Source organism: Pelecanus crispus, chromosome 7 (genome assembly GCF_030463565.1).
Source record: "Pelecanus crispus isolate bPelCri1 chromosome 7, bPelCri1.pri, whole genome shotgun sequence".
NCBI lineage: Eukaryota > Metazoa > Chordata > Aves > Pelecaniformes > Pelecanidae > Pelecanus > Pelecanus crispus.
Genome location: NC_134649.1, coordinates 3,555,998 through 3,580,576, shown reverse-complemented (window position 1 = coordinate 3,580,576; position 24,579 = coordinate 3,555,998). Strand labels below are relative to the sequence as shown.

General features: G+C 48.8%; 1 protein-coding gene across 1 annotated transcript in view; it reads right to left on the bottom strand.

The window, feature by feature from the left end:
* Positions 1 to 24,579, bottom strand: part of IGDCC4 (immunoglobulin superfamily DCC subclass member 4) — a 96,450-nt gene that overhangs the window by 29,775 nt on the left and 42,096 nt on the right. The window contains 3 exon segments of the mRNA XM_075714514.1: positions 15,607 to 15,740; positions 18,804 to 18,917; positions 21,765 to 21,906. Coding sequence (XP_075570629.1) covers positions 15,607 to 15,740; positions 18,804 to 18,917; positions 21,765 to 21,906 — 390 coding nt within the window.

Below are 24,579 nucleotides of genomic sequence, written 5' to 3'. Positions count from 1 at the left end.
AAACCCAAGAGGTTCAGACAAGCTCATGAAGGACACGTTTACCAGGACTGTTAAATACAAAGGTCTCACTGCAAGTCCCCAGCCCCAGATGTTCCCACATCCCTGACTGTCAGATGCTGAGGGAGATGTTCAAGGAAAGCACCACGTCCTCCCTGCCCAGTTTTTTTTACATGCATTCCTCTAGCATCTGCTGTGGTCACTTTTGGAGATGGCACTGCAATGGCTGAACCTCTGGCATGACCCACACTGGCTATTCATGTGGCATCCAAGCAACACTCATTCATACTTGACTTTTCTTGGATGATCTTAGAGGTCTTTTCCAACCTAAACAATTCCATGATTCTGTTCTTGTGAATACAAACCAGAGCAGCTTTGGCCTCAGCAAGCTGCCCTGCCTGCACGGCAGAAGGCTACACATTGTTGCACCGAACGCACTGCGCTCAGCCCATCTCCAGGCTCGCTGCCATTTACTCTACCACAGAAGCCTTGCCAAAGAGAGTTGGTTCAATACTGAAATTTTCTTGCAGTCCATACACACGTGAAAGAAGTTTCCATCTGTAGTATTACGTGAGCGCAGTTTAAAAGGAGCTAGTAAAATCCCCAAGGCGCGGAAGGAAAACGGGAGAGAACAGGAGCCAGTGCTTGTCCAGCAGATGGAAGCAGAGACCAAGAAGCACCCGCGGGCCCCTACCTGGGGCAACGGCTGGACCACACCAAACTGCAACCCCCCCCCTCAGCAAACACCAGCAATAAGAGCTGCCATGGGGCGCGGAGGAAAAGCCAAGCCAACTATCCTCCTTCCAGTGGAGCAAGTACGCTGCACAGAGGGCCTGGCGTGTACAGGCACATACAATCTCCTTTTGTGCTTACAGCATGGTGTGAATTGGCCAGGGCTTTGCTACGTTCACGTACATTAGTTGTTCACATCGTTCATGCCTATAGACACTTTCAGCCTCACAGCCATCACATCCAGCCACAGCAAGACAGCTTGGGGGACAGAACAGGGACAAGAAGAAACCACACCAGACTACGGATTCAGACGCCTCATTGACAAACAGATCAAAGTCCTGGCCGTTCTTAACTGAGGCGCCAAGGTTTGAGAACTACAGAGACAGAAAATGGGCTTAATGCAAAAACAGGCACAAAAGCTGAAGGATCAGAGAAATACAAGGCTCTCTGGAACAGCAGCTTTTTTTTTTAAACTCCAGCTCCAGTTCAACAAAGCACTAAAATCCACGAGTAATCATTAGTCCTACAAAACAACTGAGTGCATGGACTCCAGCAAGACCCAGCTGGATGGGTGAAGCTGCTCAGCACATTGCTAATGCGAGGCCTCTACCCTTTCTCTACCCCATACGGCAGAGACGGATGAGGCAACATCAGAGAAAGAACAAGGAGAAGGAGCTTTCCAGCCAGGATTTGCAAGGAAACACATGAGAAAGCACCAGAAGCAAAGGAAAAGGCTTTTACAGCAGCCATTACAGGGAAGGCCACATTGCTGGGAAGACACTGGAGAACCCAACAAGTTGTGAGGAGGTTGGTTTTAAGAGTGAGCTGGGGGAAAGAGGTGCAAAGGAGCCAGGTGAGGAGTTGCTCTCTGCTGAGGGGCCGGCAGCATGGCTGAACATGGTTGCACATCTCCACAGACCACAGGCTCAGGCCCGGCTCACCCTGCAGAGGGCTCAGCGAACCTCACCTGCCCACCCTGGAGACCCATTACCCACTGTGGGCCCAAGGCAGCTTTTGCTGAAAATGACCAGGGCAGCAGCCTACACCCCAGGTCCTGGGAGCAGGAGTATATGGGGACAGACTTCCAGCCTACCACAGGAGTGACCTTCTTCACCCAACACCACTGGCTGCCGGCGTACCTGCTGGGCAGGACATGGCTGAAACGCCTCTGTGTGCATAAAGCTGTCTTTTTCTGCAGTGCTGATGGAAAAATAATAAATCTAGAGTAAAAAAACAACACCAGCCAGATGGCAATACATTCTCTGCCAGATTTCCAAGCAGCTTTCTCTACCAAGCTTAGGGCAGAGGAAGAGGGAAAGCTCCTCAAGCCTGACTTGAGGACTGCAAGCACTCTTTGCTGCATTCAGGTGCGTGGCCCCAGGTGCTGGCTGGCAAAGGCATCTTACAGGTTACAGAAACTTCATGTGAAGGCGCTTGTCCCAGATCACTCAGTCCCTTGACAGCTGCCTTGACAGTCCTGTCAGTCACCAGGAAAGGGATTTTATGAGCTGCACAACCCTCACTCTGAAATGGCCCCAGGAGCCATCAGCCCAGCTCTGCAATCTCCTGGTTTAGCAGAGCCACCGTGAAGCACTGCTTTAGAGGCACAGCCTACAGCTTCACCTTTCCTTGGGGCCTTGCATTTCTCCTGGCTGGGGAAGGACAGACGGATGGACGGAACGCTTCACCACCCTCACCCTGAACAGTCCCGCAGCAGCACCACGTGCCGCCCTTCCCTCTGGCGCTGCCTGTCTCACACCCTGGGTGTTGGGAAGGGAAAGAGCGAGGAGCTCGCTGGTGGCCAGGCAACCAGCCAGCAGAAACCAGGCCTGGCGACCCAAAAGGGCTGACGAATAGCTGCTTATTAGCTCCATACTTACTCTGCAGGCGGTATAAAGAGAGCTGATATTGGGGCTTCCTGACAGTCAAATCCAAGGGTCTCTCTGACAACCAAGAGTGGCGACAGCCACAAGACTCTGTAGCTCAAACATCCATTTCTGCTTCCTTCTCCCTCAGCCAAAACTCTGCTTTCAGCCTTGAAAAACTACTGGGAAAATGTATTAGCCCAGACCCCACGTCTGTTTGTTGCTGATTATTATTGAAATTATATTACAAACCAAACAGTTCTGCTTGCTTTCCCAGTACATTCTTGGGCTTGTGCATGGATGAATGCCCCATATACCTCTTGCACACACAAATGCATTTCTCTCCAACTTTGCATTTCACTGTGGGTCTGTCAGAGCAAGTCTACAATTCAAGCTCCTCTTTAAACTGAGCCCCCTTTAGAGTACATTTTTCACCTGCTATCTCAATAGGCTGGTTGGATAGGATGGATCGCAGCTTAACCGCTACGAAACTGCGAAGGTTTTGTTTGGTTTGAAGAGTTCCCAAGAACAGTCCTAAGCTTACCAGGAAAACCTCCACACAGGGGATTCCAACAAACATCAAAGAGTAAAACCAACGTGAGTTTTTTGTCTCCACTGCCATTAAGATAATTTCAGGTCAAGAGGGAATATTGTTAGAACCAAAGGAAAAAAAAAGAGCTGCAGTTTCCAAGACATCTTTCACTGCCAGAACAAAACAGGTCGCTGAATGCACCTGCGCCATGCTGGCCCTTCTGTGGCACTAAAAGCTTTCACAGTGCTGCTATTTAAAACTTCGTCTTTGAGATTTCTCCCCCTCCCCAGCTTTGTTTTGTCTTTCCAAGTAGCAAAGCTGCTCTAGGCAAAAGCTTTGTGCAGCCCAAGGCACAACCCGTGGATTCACATCAAAACTCGCTGTCACTGATGGCTTTTGTAGACTTTTTGCCCTTCTGAATCAGATGGATCAATTCTACCCTCTTTTACTGAAAAAACGCCTGTAGGGTGCCAAGTGTGGCTCTGGGATGACTCAGAATAGTGCACGAGGACTGAGAGAAATCCTCTGGGCACTGAAAAGAGTTAGAGATGGATGAAGGCTCTTTTCCTGCACGCTCCGTCAACCTGCACACAGGCTTGTGTTTGCACAGGGAGACGGCAAGGGTGCCATCACAGAGCAAGAGACAAGACTTCCTGATAATCTGCAGAAATCCTTCAAAATATTCCGCCAGGTTTTATTGTTTATGAACAACTCGCTACAGCGGACTTCTTAGTTTATGAGCTTTTCCACTTTCCTATCACAAGACAGGAAAGTTAGACCAAATTCAGGTGCTCCACTTTTTTGTATCATTGCTCTCACGGGCATCTCTCGGCTTCTGGAGCTGGGTTCCAGGGCCAGGTGGTGGGCAGGCATAGAGGAAATACAACAAATCGCTTATGATTGATCAAGTGTAGTATAAAACCAAGAGGAGGTGAGGAGGGGAGCACAGGGAACCTTGAGACAGCAAGTGGGCACACCAGGCAGATCTCGGCACATAGGCTGCCTAACCTCTAAAAATCCCATCTGTATCATTTCAAAGTGAAGGGGAACTGTAAGCAGGGATGTGAAGGGAGGCACCATGGGGAGCTGGGACAAAGCTCAAAATGTTTATTTGAAGTTATAGCTTGAGTTATGACATACACAAGTGATTTCAAACTCCAGGAGTTTACAACTTGGGTCTGCCTCTAATGCATCCATAATTCATCAGCCAGCCTCTCCTGCCTCCCTGCTCTTGTTAGTGCTGAGTATCAGCAAAGAATTCAGGCAGTGCAACACGAGGAAAATGTTTTTTGTTCAGCCAATTTGTGACGGTCATTTGCAGTGACAAGAGGATGACTTCTTGGACGGGAACTAATGCCTCTCTCCCGACTCCATAAACACCCTGCCTCAGCGAAAGTGCTGGAAGGTTAAACATGACTTGCATGGTGACACACTCAGCTCTCAGCTGTCAGCAGTGCAAGATTTGGAGATATCCAACAATCAAGCAACAATCTTCTGTTCTGCGAACTTTCTCACCCTCTCTGGAGGAGGAGCATGAAACCTTATTCATCCCTGCGAGCCTCCCCCGGGAATAGATTCTAGCACTGAGCAGCTGTTCATTAGAGAAAGTCAACGCTGTCACTGCTGTTATTCTGCAGACAATAAAGGAGCAAATTACCCATTGCAAAGCACACACCTTCAAAAATGCAGGCGCTGTGTTTGCAGAGCATGCCCTACTCCCACTCCCTAGCACTCTCCCTTTTCTCAGACAACTCGCAGACCTCCTGGACTATTCGGGGAGAAAGCTGACAGTAACCACACAGGAGAAAAAACATCCTCCACACCTGCCTTCCTCCTTCCGTTACACTTTCCTGGAAATTTATCTACAATTTATTTCTACTTCTGGGCTAGAGCCAGGACAGGAGATAACTAGCATGTAAAATCTCTAGGCAGGACACTTGCCTAACTGTATCCTAACATTTTGGCACATTTGCTTTGGGGGCAATATGAACAATGTCAGATCTCAAACCTGAGCATGCTTGGCAACAAGAGTTTCTTCTTTTGTAACTGTTCTCATCTGAACACAGCAACGCAAGGCTTTGCAAACGGGAAAGCAAAGCAGCCAAGAAAGAACCGGCACCGGTGACTTTTTAGAAGTGGCTACAGATGGCTGCCCTTCCAACACCCTACAATTCAGGCCTCCCCAAAGTATCACAAGTCAAACACTGCCTCCTCTTCTCCCCAGATGCAGTTTCGCAACCACGCATCCTTTCTGAAAATCCTCATTTGCTTTTCTGGGTTTTTCTTCCACCTTTGCTATACCAGTCCCTGTGGCAGTTTGCATCAAAGTTCTGTTCTGCTCAGTCACTGAAGCTGGGGAGGGATGACTTTTGGTTGCAAGATTATGGACTCAACTCACTAAACATTTGATACTGGGTGGTTCTCAGCCAGGTTTGATGGTTCTCAGCATTGAAAACTCCTTCTCTGCAGAGGATCAGGCTTTGGTTCACAAGACTTGCAGGAGCTTTTAGATGTGTGCCTCAAAAGAAACTCCAGCACTGGCCGTGCTTGGGTACTGGGACTGCAAAAGTTGGCCCAGCGCAATCTGGCAGCACCAGTGAGCAAAGCCTCCGTCATTAGAAATGCTCCTTCCTTTCCCTTTCCAGGCAGCTGCAGTGTGCCTGGGTCAGCGCAAGAGTCAGCTTGGAAGGGAGGCTGAAAAGGAACGTGGTTTTTATTGCACTAGTGACGCTGTATTGGCATAACAGTTTTCTTCTGCCCAATAATAAAGTGAGCTCAGTAAATCAGTTTTGTATTGCCTTTTTACCTCACATCCTCAAAACGTTTTGTAAGCAGTTATGCATTTGTCAATGCAAAGATTTAATTGAGAAGCTGAACAGGGAAGAATTTCTCTCCACATTTTGGAATGGGGACAGAGTCTCTCTCTCTTCCTACTTACCAAGTGCTGCAGCAGAGCAGCTACATATCATTTGTCACCTTTAAAGCAGCATACAAACAAACATGCATAAATGATTAAAACACAGAAGTTCAATCACTTTCTTAGCGCTATTAAGAGACCTCCACATACAGCAGCTGTATCACAAACTACTATCACAAAACCCCAATAAAGAAGTCAGCAAACATCCCAAAATACATGGTGCAACCTTCACTTCTAATAGCAGGCACAAAACCTGCTCCTTTAATGTCTGCAGATACATACATGCAAAATGGAGAGTTTAACAAATGAAATACCCTTCTATGATTTAGAAAAAAGGAGGTTAATGAGCTTGGATGAGGAGTGTTCATTTACTACCTGGACACACTCCTCAGACCAGGACCTGCCACAGCTTCTGGGGTCTCTCCACGGAGCGTGTGATATGCAGAGTGTGGCAGGAGGAGCTGCTCTAAGAACTGCTTTTCACTTGGCTCGAGAAACAGCCTGTTAAACGCTTTCCCCAGCTCTGTATCCTGTATCTGGAAGCCTGGGGAGCACATGGATCCCAGTCTAGGCGGGCAGAGGGGCCATCAGGCAGTCCTCTTTCAGTCCCCTTGACTTCTTTACACAGCTGACAGATTTCAGCTCGGAAATTAAATCCTTTAATGTACCAGCTCAGCCACAAGTTGACACCCTGAACTATACGTAACCAGAAGCCCAGGAAGAGGCTGAGCAGTGGCAGGTTTCCAGGAATTGCCTTGGATTTTTAGGGGGCTCTTCCCCCAGCCCAAACCCTTGAACCTTCAGGGTATGGAGTTTTACCTATCGAGGGAACATTTAGCTCTCCTGCACAACAGTCGGAGTGTGCTTTGCCCACCGCTCCGCTTCTGTAAAGCTGTCAACATTGGCTCTCTGTTTGCGTACATGCATTTGGAACTGCTCTTCATCACGCCAAAAGGGATGGGAGCCAGCCAGACTGCACAACGAATTCCTGCTCGCTTCCCCAGCGAGCACTTGGAAGCGCCTACGTTTGCTCCACTCCGAGCGGGAGCTAGGCAAAATAAACAGGAGGTGCCACGCCGACAGCCACGGCCATGCAGCCCTGTAGCCCCACTGCACAAAGCGCTGCTGCTTCTTCCAAGAATTAGGGCTCTCCTGGTTTTCTGCCGCAAGCCCAAGTTAGCCAAAGGGTTGGAGACCTCAGGCCATGCCATCTGAATCCTCAGAAGGCTGCAGATACGTCACAGAGAGTTTCTGGGAGGCAGAAGGAGACCAGGAGCTGGAATGTGGCAGATGCAATAGGAAACCTAAGCTTAGGCCACAGCGGACATTGAGACCTAACAGAAGGACCGTGTTGGAGCATCATTGATAACGTCACCATCGTGCAATTAACAAGCTTTTAGCCATCCTGGCACATTTTCACAGTTCTTAGTGCAAAAAAACTCCTTGAAGAAAAGTCACTCCGCATACAGTAGGAGTTAAGCCTCTAGACCAGATGAGAGACCAACAAGAAGAAGTGAAGAAAGGGGCAGAGGTACCTCAGCGTCTCTGAAGCAGTTTGGAGAATGGCAGGACAGACTCCCTGCCCTAACCCCAAGATCCAGACAGCTTATGTTACTCACACTGAGCCCTTAAAGCACTGCAAGCCCCAGCCATTCCCCAGCAGCTGCCAGGAACACAGACAAGAAAGACAAGGGCTGCGAGAGGATGCTTTGCAAAGTTGTCACCCACAACAGGAACATTCCCATGCTTCTTTAACCATCATCACACCAGCTCTCTTTGTCGTTTTCCTAGGCCAGCACATCACCTTCCAGGATGATGCAGGAGAAATCTCCAAGAAAAAAGCTGTAAGGCAGGTAAAGATACTCTGTTACCTCTTGCACAGAAATGAGACAGAGACATGGTCAACAGAAGACCCTTCTGGCTCACCGGTCACAAGCCCTGAAACTCCTCCTTACTCAGTTGCCTCACCTTGTCTCAGTGACTGGAGCCATTTTGCTCCAGTAACTTCCTCCTTGTGCTCAAAGGCTGATGTTTCCCAGGGGCTGACACCTATTTCATCAGATCTATTTGCAATTCAGATTTATTTGCAACATCAGATCTATTTGCAATTCACGTATATCGAACAACAGCAGAGAGGGAACAGGCTGGAGGCCCTGGGCTGTGCAGAAGGACACAACCTGCTTTCTTTGTGACCAGGGCTTGTGCTCTGCCCCATTCCATCTGCCAGAGGTGGCCATTCACACGACTGTCATGCACAGCTTTGGGAAGAGAAACATTATGGGAAGCCACCTCGTAGTGTGGTCTCGCTGGTGCCAGGTACGCAGAATGCTTCCTACAAGCTACGCTTCGAATGCACAACATGCTGGGAGCCTACAGTAACACAGTCTGGCAGCAAATGAAGACTGCCAACTTGGAAGGAAGAACTAAAAGCAGATGGATGCATCTGCATTAACTCAGGACAATGCAAATCTGTTTTTCTAGGAAAAGTCTGGAAGGAAAGCTGGCTTTCCATGGGGAAAGATCATTAGTGATATCCACAGATTCTGTCAAAGCCCTTTGGCTGGACACTTGCTGAGTGCTACAGAGAGCCCCGATCTGTCCAAGGCTGTGCCTGAAGACAGCGTTTGGTAACACCACCTGCCCCTCCTTACCCTCTCCTTCTCTTTTCCTCCTCACTCTCGTCCACAATCCATGTGGCATTGCCCCTCGGCTGCACTGGAAACAGAGTTGGGCAAAAGCATCCCTCAGTTACTGAAGGCAAACTCCCAGCTGTGTCCCGAGCAATCCCTGGCATCCGAGATATCCAAGCAAGGGCTCAGAGCAGCACGGCTCAGCTCCTGATTCAGCCTCCCCCATGATCTGGGCCGACTCACCCCATCCTTGTTCCTTAGCACCACCGGGCCTGTAGATACTGGTACGACTTTGAGACGGGGACAAGCCTCCTCCATATGTCTAAAGCAACAGGACCGTGAGTTTTGCTATGCCTCTGGACACTTGCAACATCTTCACTCCAGCTGTTAGGATGTTGTAAGTGCCATAGGGCACTGCTAGCCTTGAGGCTCTGCTGTAACACAGACAATTAATAATTAACAAAGTGCCATCAGGAACCCAACCACATCAACCTTCCTGTCCCGCAGCCCATCACAATCTGGTGACCTAATTATGATCTCTATTCTTAGCTCCCTTTCAGCCTCGCCGTGCAGCACAGCCTGTCAATACCCTCCAGGAGAGGCCAGGTGTGATCCCTGCAGTGCAGAAGCGCTGATGCACCACAGGGATACACCAGCACCAAAAGACTCTCGGAGTAGAGCTGAATGGAGACTGCCACTTAAACCCTGCTTCAGTCAGAGCCTCACTAAACACCAGCTCTTATTTCAGGAAGCCTCAAAAGTGCAACGGATATGGATTAATAAAAGATGCACGTGGAGAACACTGGAGGACCGCAAACCATCCCTGAATCCAGCCATCCCTGATCTTCAGGAGTCGGAGGCAGAGCTGCCTGTAACACACAAGCCTGGCCATACCTGACAGCTCCAAACATAATGCACAGCCAACACTGCATGTGGGAGAGACCAGTTTCCCCTCAGGACCTGGAAACAGCTCACCTATTCCCAGCCGTACATCCCTTGTTCTGCTCTATTATCCTTGACACCCCTGTTGCCACTCACTTCGGTTCCAACCCCGGACTTAGCTGTTCTCCTTAATGTGAGCTGAGGGCTCTGAATTTTGTATCAAACCCTCTGTCACTGCAGGCTGCTAGAGCTGTCAGGAGCGTGGCATATCATAGCCCCACCAAACTTCACAGACAGCTGAGCTGAAACTCCCCCTCTGGCTCCTGGGAACAGGCTGCTGACACTTGAGCTACAAGAAGCTTTCCCTCAGCAATGTGAGTGGTGTGATGCATGCTGGCCCTGTACAAACCCCAGTCAAGGAGAGAGCTGTGTGTTTGGGTGGGTGCCTAACACATGTCTGCACCAGCCCTTCACAAGTTTCACCCAAAATCTGTGGTCACAAGTCCTCTTCTATGCGTGCCTGAAATCACTAGCATCGCTAGGCTCAGTAAAAGGGAGATGGAGTGAAAGTTTACAGCTCTTGTTAGGCAGAAGGTCACTTCTAGCTTTAAAGATCTATTTATTAAGCTAGAAATGCTGTGTATCTTCTCCTTGATCTTGCCATTCTCTGAATTCACACTTACCATGGTCCGCTAAGCATCCTCTGCCACACAGGAGGATCAAGAGCATTTTTCACAATGCAGCAGATGCATTATGGAAACAGCTTCAGAAACCTGCCGCCCAGGAAACTGGAGCTTCGGAACACACACGAACAGAGTCCTCCTGGCTGAGCTTTTGGGATGTCAAGTGGAGAGCAGCTCCCTGCTTAACTGCCAGTAACGTGTGAGAGCAGAGGGCAAAGAAAAACAGGATGCTAAAAGAAGAGAGGGAAAAGTGACAGAGATATGTGCCCAGAAGAGGCACAAGGAACAGGGACACAGCAATTGCAGGCTGGAACTGGGATGCCTCCTTCTCCAGAGGTGAAGCATCACTGGCTGGTTAAGCCAACAACTCACAGTAAAAACACAGCTGCCTTAACCCACCCCATGTTTTCTCTCCCTACACATTTCCATTACCCTCTTGCCTCCCAGAAGCACAGCGTTACGCAGTCTCCTGTGCCCATAAACACAGCTGTGGATAGCTGTGCCCCCACCACTTCGCAGGGCACTGCTGCCTCTGCCACGTGGGTTCCTGCCAGAGGAAGACCACCCCTGACCGGGTGGGACCATCACCCCGCTTTGGTTAACGCTGCCCTTCTCCATCAATGGCAGCACACCCAACGGTATCGACGCCTGGCTGCGGTCAGGGAGGTCAGACCAGAGCAGCACTGACCCAAATCTGAACCACCCTGTCCCCAGATTGCACAGTATCTGTATTCAAAGCTGCGAGGGAGCACAGCACGTGTCGTTAGGGCTCAGGCTGAGCGCCAACCCGGCATCCAGCACGTCATTCGCACATGCAGGGACTGAAAATCCACTTGCGGTAACAGCACGTCTGTTTCTGCGAGGTGGTGGCCAACTGCGAGTGCTGCTCACTTCATCACCACCTTCCCCTCCATCCCCAACGCTCGTCCCATTCGATAGCTGTATTATCCTACAACCCTCTGGAGCAGGAACCACCCAGGTCCCAGCACCCAGAGCCAGGCTCTCCCTTGGTACCCACAAGCCACTGCAAGACAAACACCAAAAGAATAAAAAAACTTGAAGGTGTTTCAGCTGCCTCCAAGCTCTGTCCCTGTTATCATATTTCATACAAATATTTGGCTGAAAAATACATTTCCTGGGACACTGCTGCAGCAAGCTGCTACAACTGTCAACGTAAATGATGTTCTGCCAACGGCAATCTCGCAGTGTCATCTCTAATAACACAGTACTAAATCCCAACTCACAGGGGACGCGCTCATCTGCTGGAAGACTCTTCAGTGGCACGCTCAGCCCAGACCTCAGCCCTGCTGTACCTACGCCCATCGCCCTGATCTGTTCTGCCCATCCCTGCGTTTATTGCAGCACAGGCACAGGACCACGTGGAGCATGACTATTGAGACCACCGCACGAACACCGCCGCGTAGATGTTTTGTTGATGCTGGGGGAAGTCTGTTGGACATTCTGATTCTTGCCAGCCTGGTCTGAGGCAAAGGTTTTATCCATCTACCAGAGTGACGTCTCACAGCAATCATGGCTACGCTGCACGCACAGATCAGGACTAGAGTGCAGAGGACACAAGGAAGAATCCCACACCCACAATCAGGTACGTATCTGCATCTTCCTCCGCAAGTGCACCTTGATGCCCAGCTCACCTGAGCAGACAGACCTCCAGCACCAAACGCCCATAATCACTCTCCAGCCTGACCCATCACTTCGAAGAGGGCAACTCCAACCCTATTACATTATCCCTATTTACAGAGGCAGGAATTAAAGTGTTAAGGAACTGATTCTCCTCTGTAGCCCGACAACAGAGAGGAAAGGAGAACCCAAGAGTCCTGGCTCCCAGGTCCACGCTTTGTTAACTCTGATGGTTATTCGTGCTGCACTGGGGATGCAAGCCACAGCGTACCAGACATGGAGCAAACACACAGCAAGAGGTACTCCCTAGCCCCAAGAAAACACACACAGAGCAAGCATGTGCACGACATGGAGGGAAAAAGCAAAGTGACCGGCAAAGTGACCTGTTGAGATCACCCAGCGTCACACTCCCCGAGCCTTTCTGCTACTCTTCTTTGAGAGCTGCTTTATGAAGCATGGCAGCACTTCCTCGCGTATGCCAAGGACTTGGGAACATGACCAGGACACGCTGAGAATTAACTCTTTACATACGAGTTCAAAGTAGGGCTCCAGAGCTTGCTTCCAGAAAAAGGAGCTACAAGAGACAAGACATAGCCCTGTCAAGACCCGACCCCAAGCAAAGGCAGCAGGCACAGACGGAGCGCCTGGGAAAGCCATCCTGCAGCCAGCTCCTAATGCCCTTTTTGGCAGAGATCGCAGCGGGGCTGCAGTGTTCATTCATCATCTGTCCAGGTGAGGGGTGAAGGGCCAGAGCTGCCAGATGTGTTTGGCACTCCATCCGCCGGGGAGCAGCGGAGATCCAAGGGGAAAATCCAAGTTATCCTTATTCCGACAGCAGGCTCTGTTTCAGGGCTGCGTGACTGTATCCCGCTCTCAGTCTGCTCGCTCTCTTCCCTTCCAGCTCAAAACACTGCTTCCCCAGGGACCGTCTGGAAATTTGCACCATGAAGTCTGCACAGCCGAAACATCTGCAGCGCTTACAGCACCACCGTGCACCGCCACTCTCTGCCCTGCCTGTGCAAGGCCAGCATGTGTTTAGCCCCAATACACACAATACAGCCTTCCCCACGTGACGGGGAAGTCACACCACCAAGGGAAACAACACTTTTGGGGTTTTTAGGCCATGCAAATATGACAGAAGGAGGTCGTGCTAATTGCTGCCTCTACTGGGGAAAGGCCTTTAATAAGGGAGACGGAACAATTCCCAGCCATCATATCAGGAACACAAGGTGCGGGGGGGAGGAAAAGGACAACTGGGCAGAAGAGCTATAGGGAAACGGATTCTTTTGCTATGCACAGCCAGTTCAAATCCAGCGCTGTCTGTCAGGCGCAGAGGCATGAACATGAGATATTCCCAGGCCTGAGGGCTGGCAACCCAGTGCAAATAGAAGTGTTCGCATTATAACCGGCTCGGCCCCAAAATCCGTCACGAGCACACAGACTCGGTCACCATCACACGGCACTGCCCAGTGCTGTCGCTGGGACACCTCCGCCGCAGGTGCAGCTGGTAAGGAGATGCTAGGTCCCACTGCACAAACCTCTTCCAGGAGCCTTGGCAGCACAGCGGGACTGAAAGGCTGGACTCCCATCTTACCTCAGCACAAGTGACTCACTAGCCATCAACAGCGAGGGAAGCAGTTTAGTTGTTCCTGCCTGCAGACACTTAGGAGTTTGGTCCCTGAAATTTCCAAATAAGCAACCCAAGCAACACTGAATAGCTGTATTTCAGGCTCTTGTTCTTTTTTGTTTGTTCTGGGGTTTTTTTCCTGGGATTTTTTATTTTTGCTTTTATTTTTTACAACCAACAAAGGATTTCTGCCAGACCACTCCAACTACTATCAGTCGCTTCTGAATAGGGAGGAAAAGACTCAAGCCAGTCCAGGCATCCACAAATGTGCCTCTGACGCTGAAGTGCTGAAACAAAAAAGGATCAATACCATGCCAGTCACTCACAGAGGAGTTTGCAGCCTGCACAGGTCACTGCAGTTTCCCATCTGTCTCAGAGATACTTCTCCCCAATTATAAAAAAACCCCAGAGATTTAACAGGCATGTTTTTCCTCACTATCAGCTCAATCTGGTGAAAAACTCAACCTCGCATATTTGTTTTTGCAGCCAGCGGGTGGTGTGGTGCTGCAGAAGCGAGATTTGGGTGAGAACTCCAGGCAGAAATCTGCTCCGGCCGGCTGGTGCTCCAGAAGGAACGTTTCCCATTTAACCTCTTCCATTGCCTGCATTTGCAAAGCAGATTAAACATTGCAGAGTTACAAGATACTATTATGCAGAACGAGTTATGATGCCAAGGACAGCACATTCACCTTTGTAGCTTGATCAATATTACTTATCAATAGCGAACCAGACCCAACACGGGAGCTGTCTCTGGAGTGCAGAACTGCCCATCGCAAGCGCTCCCCTTGCCTCCGTGCCTCATTAAGCACACAGAGGATCTGGCAGGGGCTGGCAATTAGATACAGAGCGTTCAACCCCTCACAAATTCTCTGCAGATTCCACACAGATTACCTCCACGACACAATCCATTGATCAGAGGTGTATTCTCAGGCTCCACAGTTAATTACACTCCCTGCTGATGGATGAACAGCAAAGCCATCTCTGTGAAAATACATTGGTAGCAGAATGCCAAGCAACACAATCTTAAACAAAGACAAAAGGGGCTGGGAAGGATTTCAGAGCTTTCAAAGTTAAAGCTGCCTACAAAATACACTGGGGTCAGCACAAACAGGAGACAGATGCGTCAGGGGGGCACTGTCCTGAGAGAAGGGACAGCTCAGCCAGACTCCCAGCCCTAGTGAGTTCGTCCACTTGCAGGACAGGGATTATAAAATACTGGGGAGGCAGCCAGGCGTGCTGGGAAGGATGCTGGAGTCTGGAGACCCCCACTGCGCTTACGCTTTCAGCTACGTTCTCATGTCCAGACTTGCCCACCGCACTCTTGGTTTACAGAGAAAAATGCGCTAAGAGGCTGAGGCCCAGACTGGGAAGTGAAGGACAGCTCACATCCAAAGCCTTGCTCGAACAGTCTGTGTCACCAGAAGAAATCCCAGCTGAGGCTGTTCCCAAATACCACAAAAAGACCTCTGGAGCCCACCCAACAGCTCAGCAAAGAGCCAGCAACACGGACACGGAATGCAAGTTGGATGTCACTGTGCCTAACCTCCTCTGGACCCTGCTAGGCAACCCAGGGTAGACACAACCCTGCCAACTACTCCAGCCCCCAACTGTTTCTCTTGCTAGCTTGGGCGTCTTCCCTTGTCCATGCCAGCCTTTGCTTGTCTTGCCATCCAAGTGCCACTGGAGATAAGACTGCAACAACTTGCAGTTCCCCAAGGTGAAAGCAGGGTGTCTGACCCCTTCTAAGAGCCCCAGAGCATAAAGGAGTCTAGGGCTGTTAAAATCCACTTGCTGCTACAATCCATCTGCAAAAAAACCCCTTGGCACAGAGAGAAACAACCCTGTTATTACTGTTGGCTGCCTAGTCCTGTGGCTAGGCAGAGCAACCTGTTGTGACTCCCAACCCAGCCTGCTTACCCCACCAGAGTAAAGAGAAATCTTTAATAAAATGTCTTCTCTGCAAGTTTTAACCAAATCCTGCCATGTGCAGAGCCACACCAGCAGGAGAGATTGTCACTGGTATTTCAGCTCAGCTTGCTGTCACACGCAATGGCTATCTGGCAGACACGTGCCCAGCCCAACACGCTCCTGCCTGCACCTTACCTTTCAGGACACTGAGGACTGCATCATTGCTGTAGCGTTTTCGGGCAGCGTTGGTTGCCACGCAGTGGTAAGCCCCAGCATCACTCTCCTGCACGTCCATGATTTGGAGGACACCATTTGGAAGAGTTATAAACCTGAGTGACCAAAAGGAAGAGTGTGAGACAGGCTATGCCTTACCTGAGCTATTCATCAACTCCAAGCCCTTTTATCCCTTCTTTTTCACCTGCAGACGTATCACATACAGCCCCTGGTAATCACAGCAGGATGGGACTGACAAACCTTTGAGCCACCCAACTGGTGCTTCTTACAAAGCAGCAGGTACAGACCTATCTGCGGCACTGGAGTTTTCCCAACACAGGATCTGCTTTTGGGAGACCCGACCAACAAGGCTTTGCTGACATAAGCCAACTGTATAGTATAAAATAACTGCAGACAGACATACACATTTCTACACGCACATTTGTAGACATCTCCAAGTGTACAAGTGCCTTTGCACACGCTACAGCCAGTTTCACCACTTACTTTTCACAAAGGTTTGGTAGACAGAGGAAAAATACATTGCAAAGAAGTCTGAACATCATCTTTTTCCTGCTGCACCTCAAGTACATGAACGGACCAGCTGATCACAGCTACACCTTCACGGCCCAAAGCAGGCAGGACACAACCGCCTGAAGCTGCACCATTCCTGGGTTCTGTTGATTGCTTTTGTTCTTCCAAGAGGTTCTGGCTTTCGCAAGCTGACAACCTTACAGCTGGGCATTCGGCACCCCCGCCATTTGCCCATGGGGTGCTACTGGGCAACACTTCCATGGAGTGAAATGGCTACAGGGCTCACAACAGGAACACAATCCTTGCTGCATTCTACTGAACAAAGCAGATGATTAGCAATTAGCATAAAAGTAGGAGCTGGCTGTCAGCATCTCCATTTTCTGCCTGGATTCCTAAATGGCAGCCTCTTTATTCTTGAATGCAAGGCGCAAAGCCTACGTGATCCTTTTTAATTATATATGAGATCCATTTTTAATTGCAAGCCTCTATAAACAGAGCTGCCGAGCTTTGACAGGCAGCTCTGGGTTATCAGTCTTCATTATGAAGAGGACACATTCAAAGGCAATTGCTAAGGGGAGGGATAGCAGCTATTCCACGGGAACAGCACAAAGACAAGTTATAACCATGAATGCCAGTCCTTCCATCCACAAAGATCCCAATAAGTATACTCAATAAGTAAAACTGCGGTTCTCCAGGTGCTGAGGCAGCTGGAGCGCCATGAGCAAGGGTCATGGAACCAGGAGGACCTTAACAGATCACCCATCCTGTGTTCAAGCCACGGTCACCAACAGCACACCTGCTCCTGCAAACATTTATCCTAAATCTCCAGTAATGGAAATACCTCTCCTGCCCTAAGCAGTCTGTTCCAGAGACAAATATCCCTGCTGTGAGTCTAGCGTCTATCCTGGACCTTAGTTGCTGCAATCCGAGATCCTCACTTCTTGTCCTCTTCACAGCTGATGAAGAAACAGAAGAGCTAACAGAGCTCCTCCAGTGACCACACTGTCTCTACTGGCACAATCCTACAGCCTGATTCATGGGGACAGACTTGCTGAAGCTTCCTACGTACACAAGGGCAACTGCCCCACATCCCTAAAGCCATGCTCCCGCTACTTACAAAGACACTCTTCTCAGGATCAAACTCCAGAGACTTCAGAGGAGGTGGCACCCAGAGAGCCCTCATCAGGATGCCTAATCAGGACTCGGGAAAAAGATGACAAATATTTGCATCCTCTCAGCTCTGCGGAGGAAAGCCTCCCACTGCGATAATATTTATTTTTGTCGTGCATCTGCTATTTGAGTCTGTAATTAATATCAACATATTTCAAACACTAGGCAAGGCATCTCCCAGCCACAAAAAGACACTCCAATTATGTATCACAGATTCACTGAGGCTGGGAAGGACCTCTGAAAATTGTCTATGCTCTTTCCCCTCTCAGAGCAGGGTTAGCTAGACCAGGTTGCTGAGGACCGTGTCCACGGTCACGCTCAGCCAATGCACTCGGCTCCTCTTGAGGGCAGAAAACAAGCCACTGTGCTTCTAAAGAGCGCAGGAGCTGGAGGCGAGGGGGAATGAGTGGGGAGACTCGATCAACACGTAGCTCAGGATGGTCCCTTTGGCAAGGCCAGCAGTAGAAAGATGTATTTAATGCAGTACATCCTGTTGGGAAAGCACAACAGAGGTGAGCGTTGCTCTCCCAGGGAAGCAAGGAGGGAAGAAATGCAGGATTTCTCTACCCACAATTTCTCCCAGTTGCTCACAAAGCCTCCAGCTCTTCAGGCTCCCAGCAGCCCTGGACTAGAAGCCTCGAGGCAGCCTGCAAGGGCATTCTGCTCCATCCCCAGGCTCTCTGCAAGGAAGCTAAGTTTGCCTGATGATACAGAGGAGACAGTTGGCCCTTGCTTTTCTTCCACATAAAGGGCAGATCTTTTTGTCTGCTCACCTTCACTACAGATTAAGCAGAAAACAAAAACCAAAGGACAGACAGATGAAGTCCCTGGGAGAAACAGAAATGCTGGAACCTCAGCAGTCTCAGGAGTTTCGCCCTTGACAGCTACAGCACCGGGATCTCATAGGACACTGCCCTGAACGGGGGCGAAAGGCAAGCCCTCTGCTTGCAGCGGGCAGCACACTCAGACCAGGGCCCAACTACCATGGGCACAGATGGCAGCAAGAGCAACAGGGCACCAACAAGTAGCTGTTCCCCTCTGCTCCTCCCCAGGCAGACTCGTACGTGAGAGCAGAGGCAGCGAAGAGAGCACAGGGGGGCTGATGGCTGCTCACCTCTTCAGCAACGATTACAAGTGCAGTCCTCAAGAACTTGTGTCCAAACCTTGCAACCCTATAGCTCAGTGCGCTACGCTGTATGCACAGCAGAGACTATTCCAGCATTAACAATCCAACTGCCTTCCTTACTTTCTCCCAATAAACTGTAGGCACACCCTTGCTCGCAGCCTTTTGAAGGTATACAAAATAGACTAAAGCACCAGTCCTCAGGCCAAGTTAGGAACCTGCAGCTTTGCTGCAGACTTAAAGCCTGCAAGCCCTTTTGCTCACAGTGCAAGAGCCCAGTACGTGAACGTGAACCATGTTAAGGCACTCTTGACACATGACAGAAGTAAACTCTCCACACAGGTGAAACCCTCACTTAGCCAAAATGTGGAAAAAGATATTGTGATTGCAGACGATGTAATCTGTAGGGTATGTGTTTATGCGCAGACCTCCAAAGACCTCCAGTTCCTAGCAAGTACTCATCCTGGCTCTAGAGAAAATAAACAGCAATTTGGAGCCTGGTGCAAAACCCAGCCAGCACCTAAAGCAAAGAAGAGATTATGCCACGAGATGTAGCACACACCTCAAAGCAACTGCAATCTAGAGAAATCCTGCAAGCCACCTCTCAGAAGCTGCTGCAGATGTAAGACCGTATTTTTTAAAAGTACTTCAGAGCCGGAATTGCAAAATACTTCTGTGCTATACTCACATATGAAAGTTAGATTCTATCCTGAACTTCAGCAGGGCAGGAAAAGTATTCTGAAAACATCAGTAAGCACTTGTCTACCCTTTGGGTTGTCGAAGCATTTTTTAAGCTCAGCCTTCAGCACCCTTAAGGTGGCACTATGCTAGAACCTGCACCCAAGGACAAAGGCCAAAGAGAGTGCCCAAAGGCAAGATCAACATAAAAAAGAAGAAAAAAAAAAAAAGGAAAAAATAAAAAGCAATTATCAGCTTGCCATGACTATTCTATCCCTCTTAAAATAATGACACAGTAGCATTATCTCAAAGGTTATATCTATAGCGCCAGAGCCTGATTTTGTACATACACCTAACCTTGCTATACCAGAATATGAAATCCTCATCCTGATGCCTACCTACCCAAATGATTGCATTTTCACAGGCTCATCAGATGTGTGCACAGGAGGGAGTCCACAGTAATCAGAGGCTGGCCTGAGATCTGGTCCTTAGGCGTGATGGGCTAAGGAGAACAGAGAGCTCTGGTTGGCAGCCAGCGTTTCCTGGAATTCACTTAATTCCTTCGAAAGCCGGTAATATTAAATCCAACAACAACAACAACTAGACAACAACAGAAACCCAAATCCTTCTGAAAAAGCATATTAGCTAAAACATGATTTAAAAAGCAAGATCTGCAGCCAGAGATTATGGTCTGGCTTTTACAAGGAAAACAATTTTCAGGCTGCCCGTGTTGAAAGCAATCTCCGAGCAAGTAATTTCACAACATCCATCGAGTTGTCTCATTAAAAAGCCATTGCACTATCTATGGCACACTTCCCTCTGCAATCCCTTCTTTTTTGTTTTTTCTTTCTTTTTTTATTTATTAATTTTCTTCTCACTACAAAGCCACAGCCTCCTATAAACCTTTAGATGCCACACTTCAGACTCAAGGATGCAAGCGGTTATTCTTACAGAAACAGTCATCGCTGCAACATTATTCCTGAACCTTACCCCACCCCTCTTTCCTTCCTCTCCTCCTGCCTCTTGGCTTAACTTCCCTGGGAGGGAAACAGCTCCTTCTGCAGAACAGAAAAGCAGCTTTTAAGAACTAAAGGACAATGCAGTCCCTGATCCCCTGCAGGACTGATGTCTACAGACCAACTAACAGCCAACTAATGGTGTATCCTCTTCTCATGCCTGTAACTGACCTTCATTAAGGAAAAGGTATCATGCTACAGGACTCTCATTTCCCCAAAAGAAGAAAATTCAGGGTCTTTTACTAGATGACCTCTAAACACGGAAATAAAACAAACAGAAAGACCTCCCATGTTGCTGAGCACACACAGTGTTCTAGAAGAATCAGTAACCCCGAGACAAATCTGTGCAGGAAAACGGTGAAGAAAAACGACCGTCTCTAAAACCACAACCAAAATGAAAGAAAAACCACATCATGGAGTTCAGTTGGGTACGCCCAGTACCCCCAGCACTGTACCCTCACAGTCAGTTGGAGAAATATTCCTCACGCCAGGCCCCAATCCCCCAAGACTTCTACCTCAACTTCACACGAGGGGACAAGGCAAAGGCAGCCTGCGCTGCAGCCTGTTGTGCCCCGTTCCATACGCACACAGGCCTTCGCAGGGTGCAGGTTCTGTGCTGGAAGAACTGGCACAATTTCAAGTTTCGCTATTTACTTTTATGCTGCTTCCTGCCCTTCTGCATGCTCTTCTTGGTTTCCCTCCAACGCTCTGGATGGGGAGTAAATAGCTGATGTAAACTGTGCTGAAATTGTGCATCTTTGCATACAGTCCTTCCAGGCCACTGGAGAACTGAGGCTCGAGTCTCAATTACTTTGTTTATCAGCCATTTTCTAGCCAATTTCACTTCCTTGAAACGACCTTTTATAGAGTGAGCACTTGGTCCACCATGGCAAAGGTTCCAGAATCACAGAACCATAGAATCATTTAGGTTGGAAAAGACCTTTAAGATCATCGAGTCCAACCGTAAACCTAACACTGCCAAGTCCACCACTAAGCACCACATCTACATCTTTCAAATACCTCCAGGGATGGCAGCCTGTTCCAGTGCTTGACAACACCTCAGTGAAGAAATTTTTCCTAATATCCAATCTAAACCTCCCCTGGAGCAACTTGAGGCTGTTTCCTCTCGTCCTATCACTTGTTACTTGGGAGAAGAGACCAATCCCCCCCTCACTACCCCTCCTGTCAGGCAGCTGCAGAGCGATAAGGTCTCCCCTCAGCCTCTTCCAGGCTGAACAACCCCAGCTCCCTCAGCCATTCCTCGTAGGACTTGTGCTCCAGACCCTTCACCAGCTTCGCTGCCCTTCTTTGGACGTGCTCCAGCACGTCAAAGAACAAGAGATCAGTAAATAAAAAAGGGCTTGGTTTTGGGCTGGGTTTTTTTTTTTTTTTTTGGTGGGTTGGATGTTCGGGGAAAAGTTAATTTTATTTAGGTGTTTTATGGACCTGCTTGCACGGGCCCCTTGAATACCTCGTCTTACATCACTTAATTATCAGGTCCAAACCTGGTCTATCATCTCTCTCTTCATTCTACCTTTTTATGAAAGATTTCCACATCCTAAATGATCAGGTTTTGGTTTACTTTTTTCCAAGCTAACCCAGGAAAGCAATCAGGGCATCACCTGGGTTCTGCTGGAACAGCTTCATGGTCCTTCTCCCATGTGATGACAGGGGAGGGCAGTCCTTCGATCCGACACTCAAACCGGGCCATGCCATTTTCTTCCACTGTCTGTGACTCCGGCTGTTGGAAAAAGCGTGATAAAGCTGGGGAAAGAAGGAGGGAAGGAAAGTTAGTAACTCAGTATTTCTGCTGAAAAATGCAAACCTGTTACAAAGCATGAGTTAAGAGGAAGGCCTTTCTCTCCTAAAGATAGCTTGAAATGTAATTCCTCACTTTCCCATGCCCTACAGACCCTGAGCAGTCCTAACAACAGTGACTGAAAGGTTTTAATGTGCAAATTTGCTTCTTGCCTCATTTTCCCCTTTCAGGCAACAGTGTGAGAGAAAAGAGAGGCAATTACCAGGTTTCAGCAGTTGCCTTCCTAAATTGCTTCCTTGTCTGTTCACTTGGTCCATTTGGGAAGGACATGTGGAATGAAAAAAAGAAGAGGGGAAATGCCACAACCCTGAGAGACGAGAGTTTCCCCTTGCCTTGTGGCACTCTGGCAGCCACAGGAAATTAAAACAAGGCAAGAGGAAGAACAAAGCCAGATGTCAAGTTACTTACACAGAACAACTGCCCACAGGCTGGCAATGCTGCACACTAAGGCGAGAGACCATAAGAGTTATGATCCTCCTTCCCCATAGCAAACGGTTTTGCCTGCAGCAACCAACTTCATCCTACTCAAGCAGGTGAGATGCAGGCAAGGGAATACAGACACAGCCACCTTGCTAAGAGGAGGAGGACGGATTTCATACATGCCAGGACACTTGTTTGCTCTCCAAGGCTCTCCCTGTCTCTCCTGCTCTCCCTGTCTATACACTTCTTTCTATACTAGAGAGGCTGAACTCGCTTCGGAGACAAAGCACTAACTTTTGTGATTGCTCTTGGACCACACCCTTCCCATCATTCAGACACAGCTGCCTGATCTTCCTCCCCTTCCATGCCTGATCTTCCTCCCCTTCCACGCACACAGCAAAACCCGGCTGACTTCAGCGGAGCCAAAACCCTCCCCTTGGGGCTGTCAGCATCTGTCCTATCAACGGCATAACCCAAAGACATCTCAGTCACACGGTAAGGTTTTGAATATGCATGCAGGCTCCTTGATGGGGGCAGAAAGCTTGTATTCTTCTCCACCAGAAGGACTGGCTCCTGCTTTCAATAAGTCTCTGTTAAACCGCCTTTGCTGTTAAACCCACCCTGCAGTACAAATTCATCCAGCGATGCTATAACACAAGTGCCAGAAATCTGGAACATGGCACAATAAACATAAATTTCAGCCAGAAAACAGGCTTGATTGCTGCCCAAGCACAGCGCTGTGCTTAGAAGGACCCCAAGTGACCTTCTGGTCCTCCAACACAATTATGTGCTTGTCCCACCACTGCTTCCCAAGCACATCCATCACTGCTTTGGATTTTATAGGACTCCAAAACTGAAGTTTTCTTTGCATCACACACAAACACACATGCACACGCATACACGCTTTATTGCAGTGTTAGCTTGAGAAAGTATGTACACTTTTGAAAATTAAATGCTTTTACACGACCCATTTGAACCTCAGCATATTCTCAGCTGTCATTAGTGTTTTTCTTTAATTTAAATAGTTATCACATGCTTAAAGCAACTCATTGCTCTCCGCAGCAGCTACAGACTGAATTCTCCCACCAGCTGTCTGCCAAGTCTAGTTTTTCAATTCAATACAAATGGCAATGAAAAATGTTTTCCTGGAAAATTTTGAAAAATACATTAGTATGTAAGGCCCCAATTCAGCCAACTGCTTTAGTAGTTTCAAATATACACTGTAGACCACTTTAACACAGAGTAATTTCTACGGATTGCAAGATCTTTTAAGTTCATGTTAATAAAACTTGCTGAACCCAAAAGTTTAAAAGAAAATCCACCAAATGCCAGCACATGTTCAGGATGGCACCATCAAAACAACCTTCTTCTGGCAGCAGATATCCTTAATGCTCTTTCCCATTATCTTTTCATCCTACAAGTGTAAATGAGAGTACTTTGGCAGGCTCTGAAGGGTCATGATGGGAGGCAGGAATCCTTCTAAAAAGATGCAATCTGTAGGCATCTCTGTTCCCTCCGCTTCATGTCAGGTCACCTGTCTCTCTTTTGTTCATTAGTAAGTGGCATCGTCTAAGCTGATACAATGAGGTCCCAAAGTTTACAGCAGCTTTAGAGCAGTCTCCAGAGACTGGACAACCTAAGAAGCCCATAGTGTGTATGAACAGCAACACCACTGTCACCAACAGCAGCTAAAGGGCTCCATAAATCCCAGCAGGCAGCTCCCCACTCTCTTTGCTCTCCCCGACATGTGTATTTTGTAGTTAGGTAAGAGATGCAGGCATTTAGCGAGCCAGGCTTACCTCTGCACATTTTGGCATGAAGTGCAAAGGGGTACAAAAGGTGACAGTGCTTCCCGGGCTCCCCAGTGTTACCCAGACAATAACCTGTCCCAAAGCAAGGAGCTGCTGGCTGTTCCTCCCCATCACCTGTCAAACCTGCGGCTGCAAGCTTGACATTCTCTGCTGAGAACCAGATCCTGCCCTTCACCTCCACCCAGCCCCATCTGCCTGCTGTGCCGGGCTCTGGAACAGCTCTTCAAAAGGAAAGAGCCAAGAAATGCATCCGTGACAGATTTCTCATTAGGACGTGGAGGAGCGTGACTAAACAGCGACCCTGATTAGGGAGCGTGGTGTCCCTTCTGCTCCAAGCGGCACGCAAGAACAGCCAGGCTTCCCAAGCAGAGTCACAGCTCCCTGGTA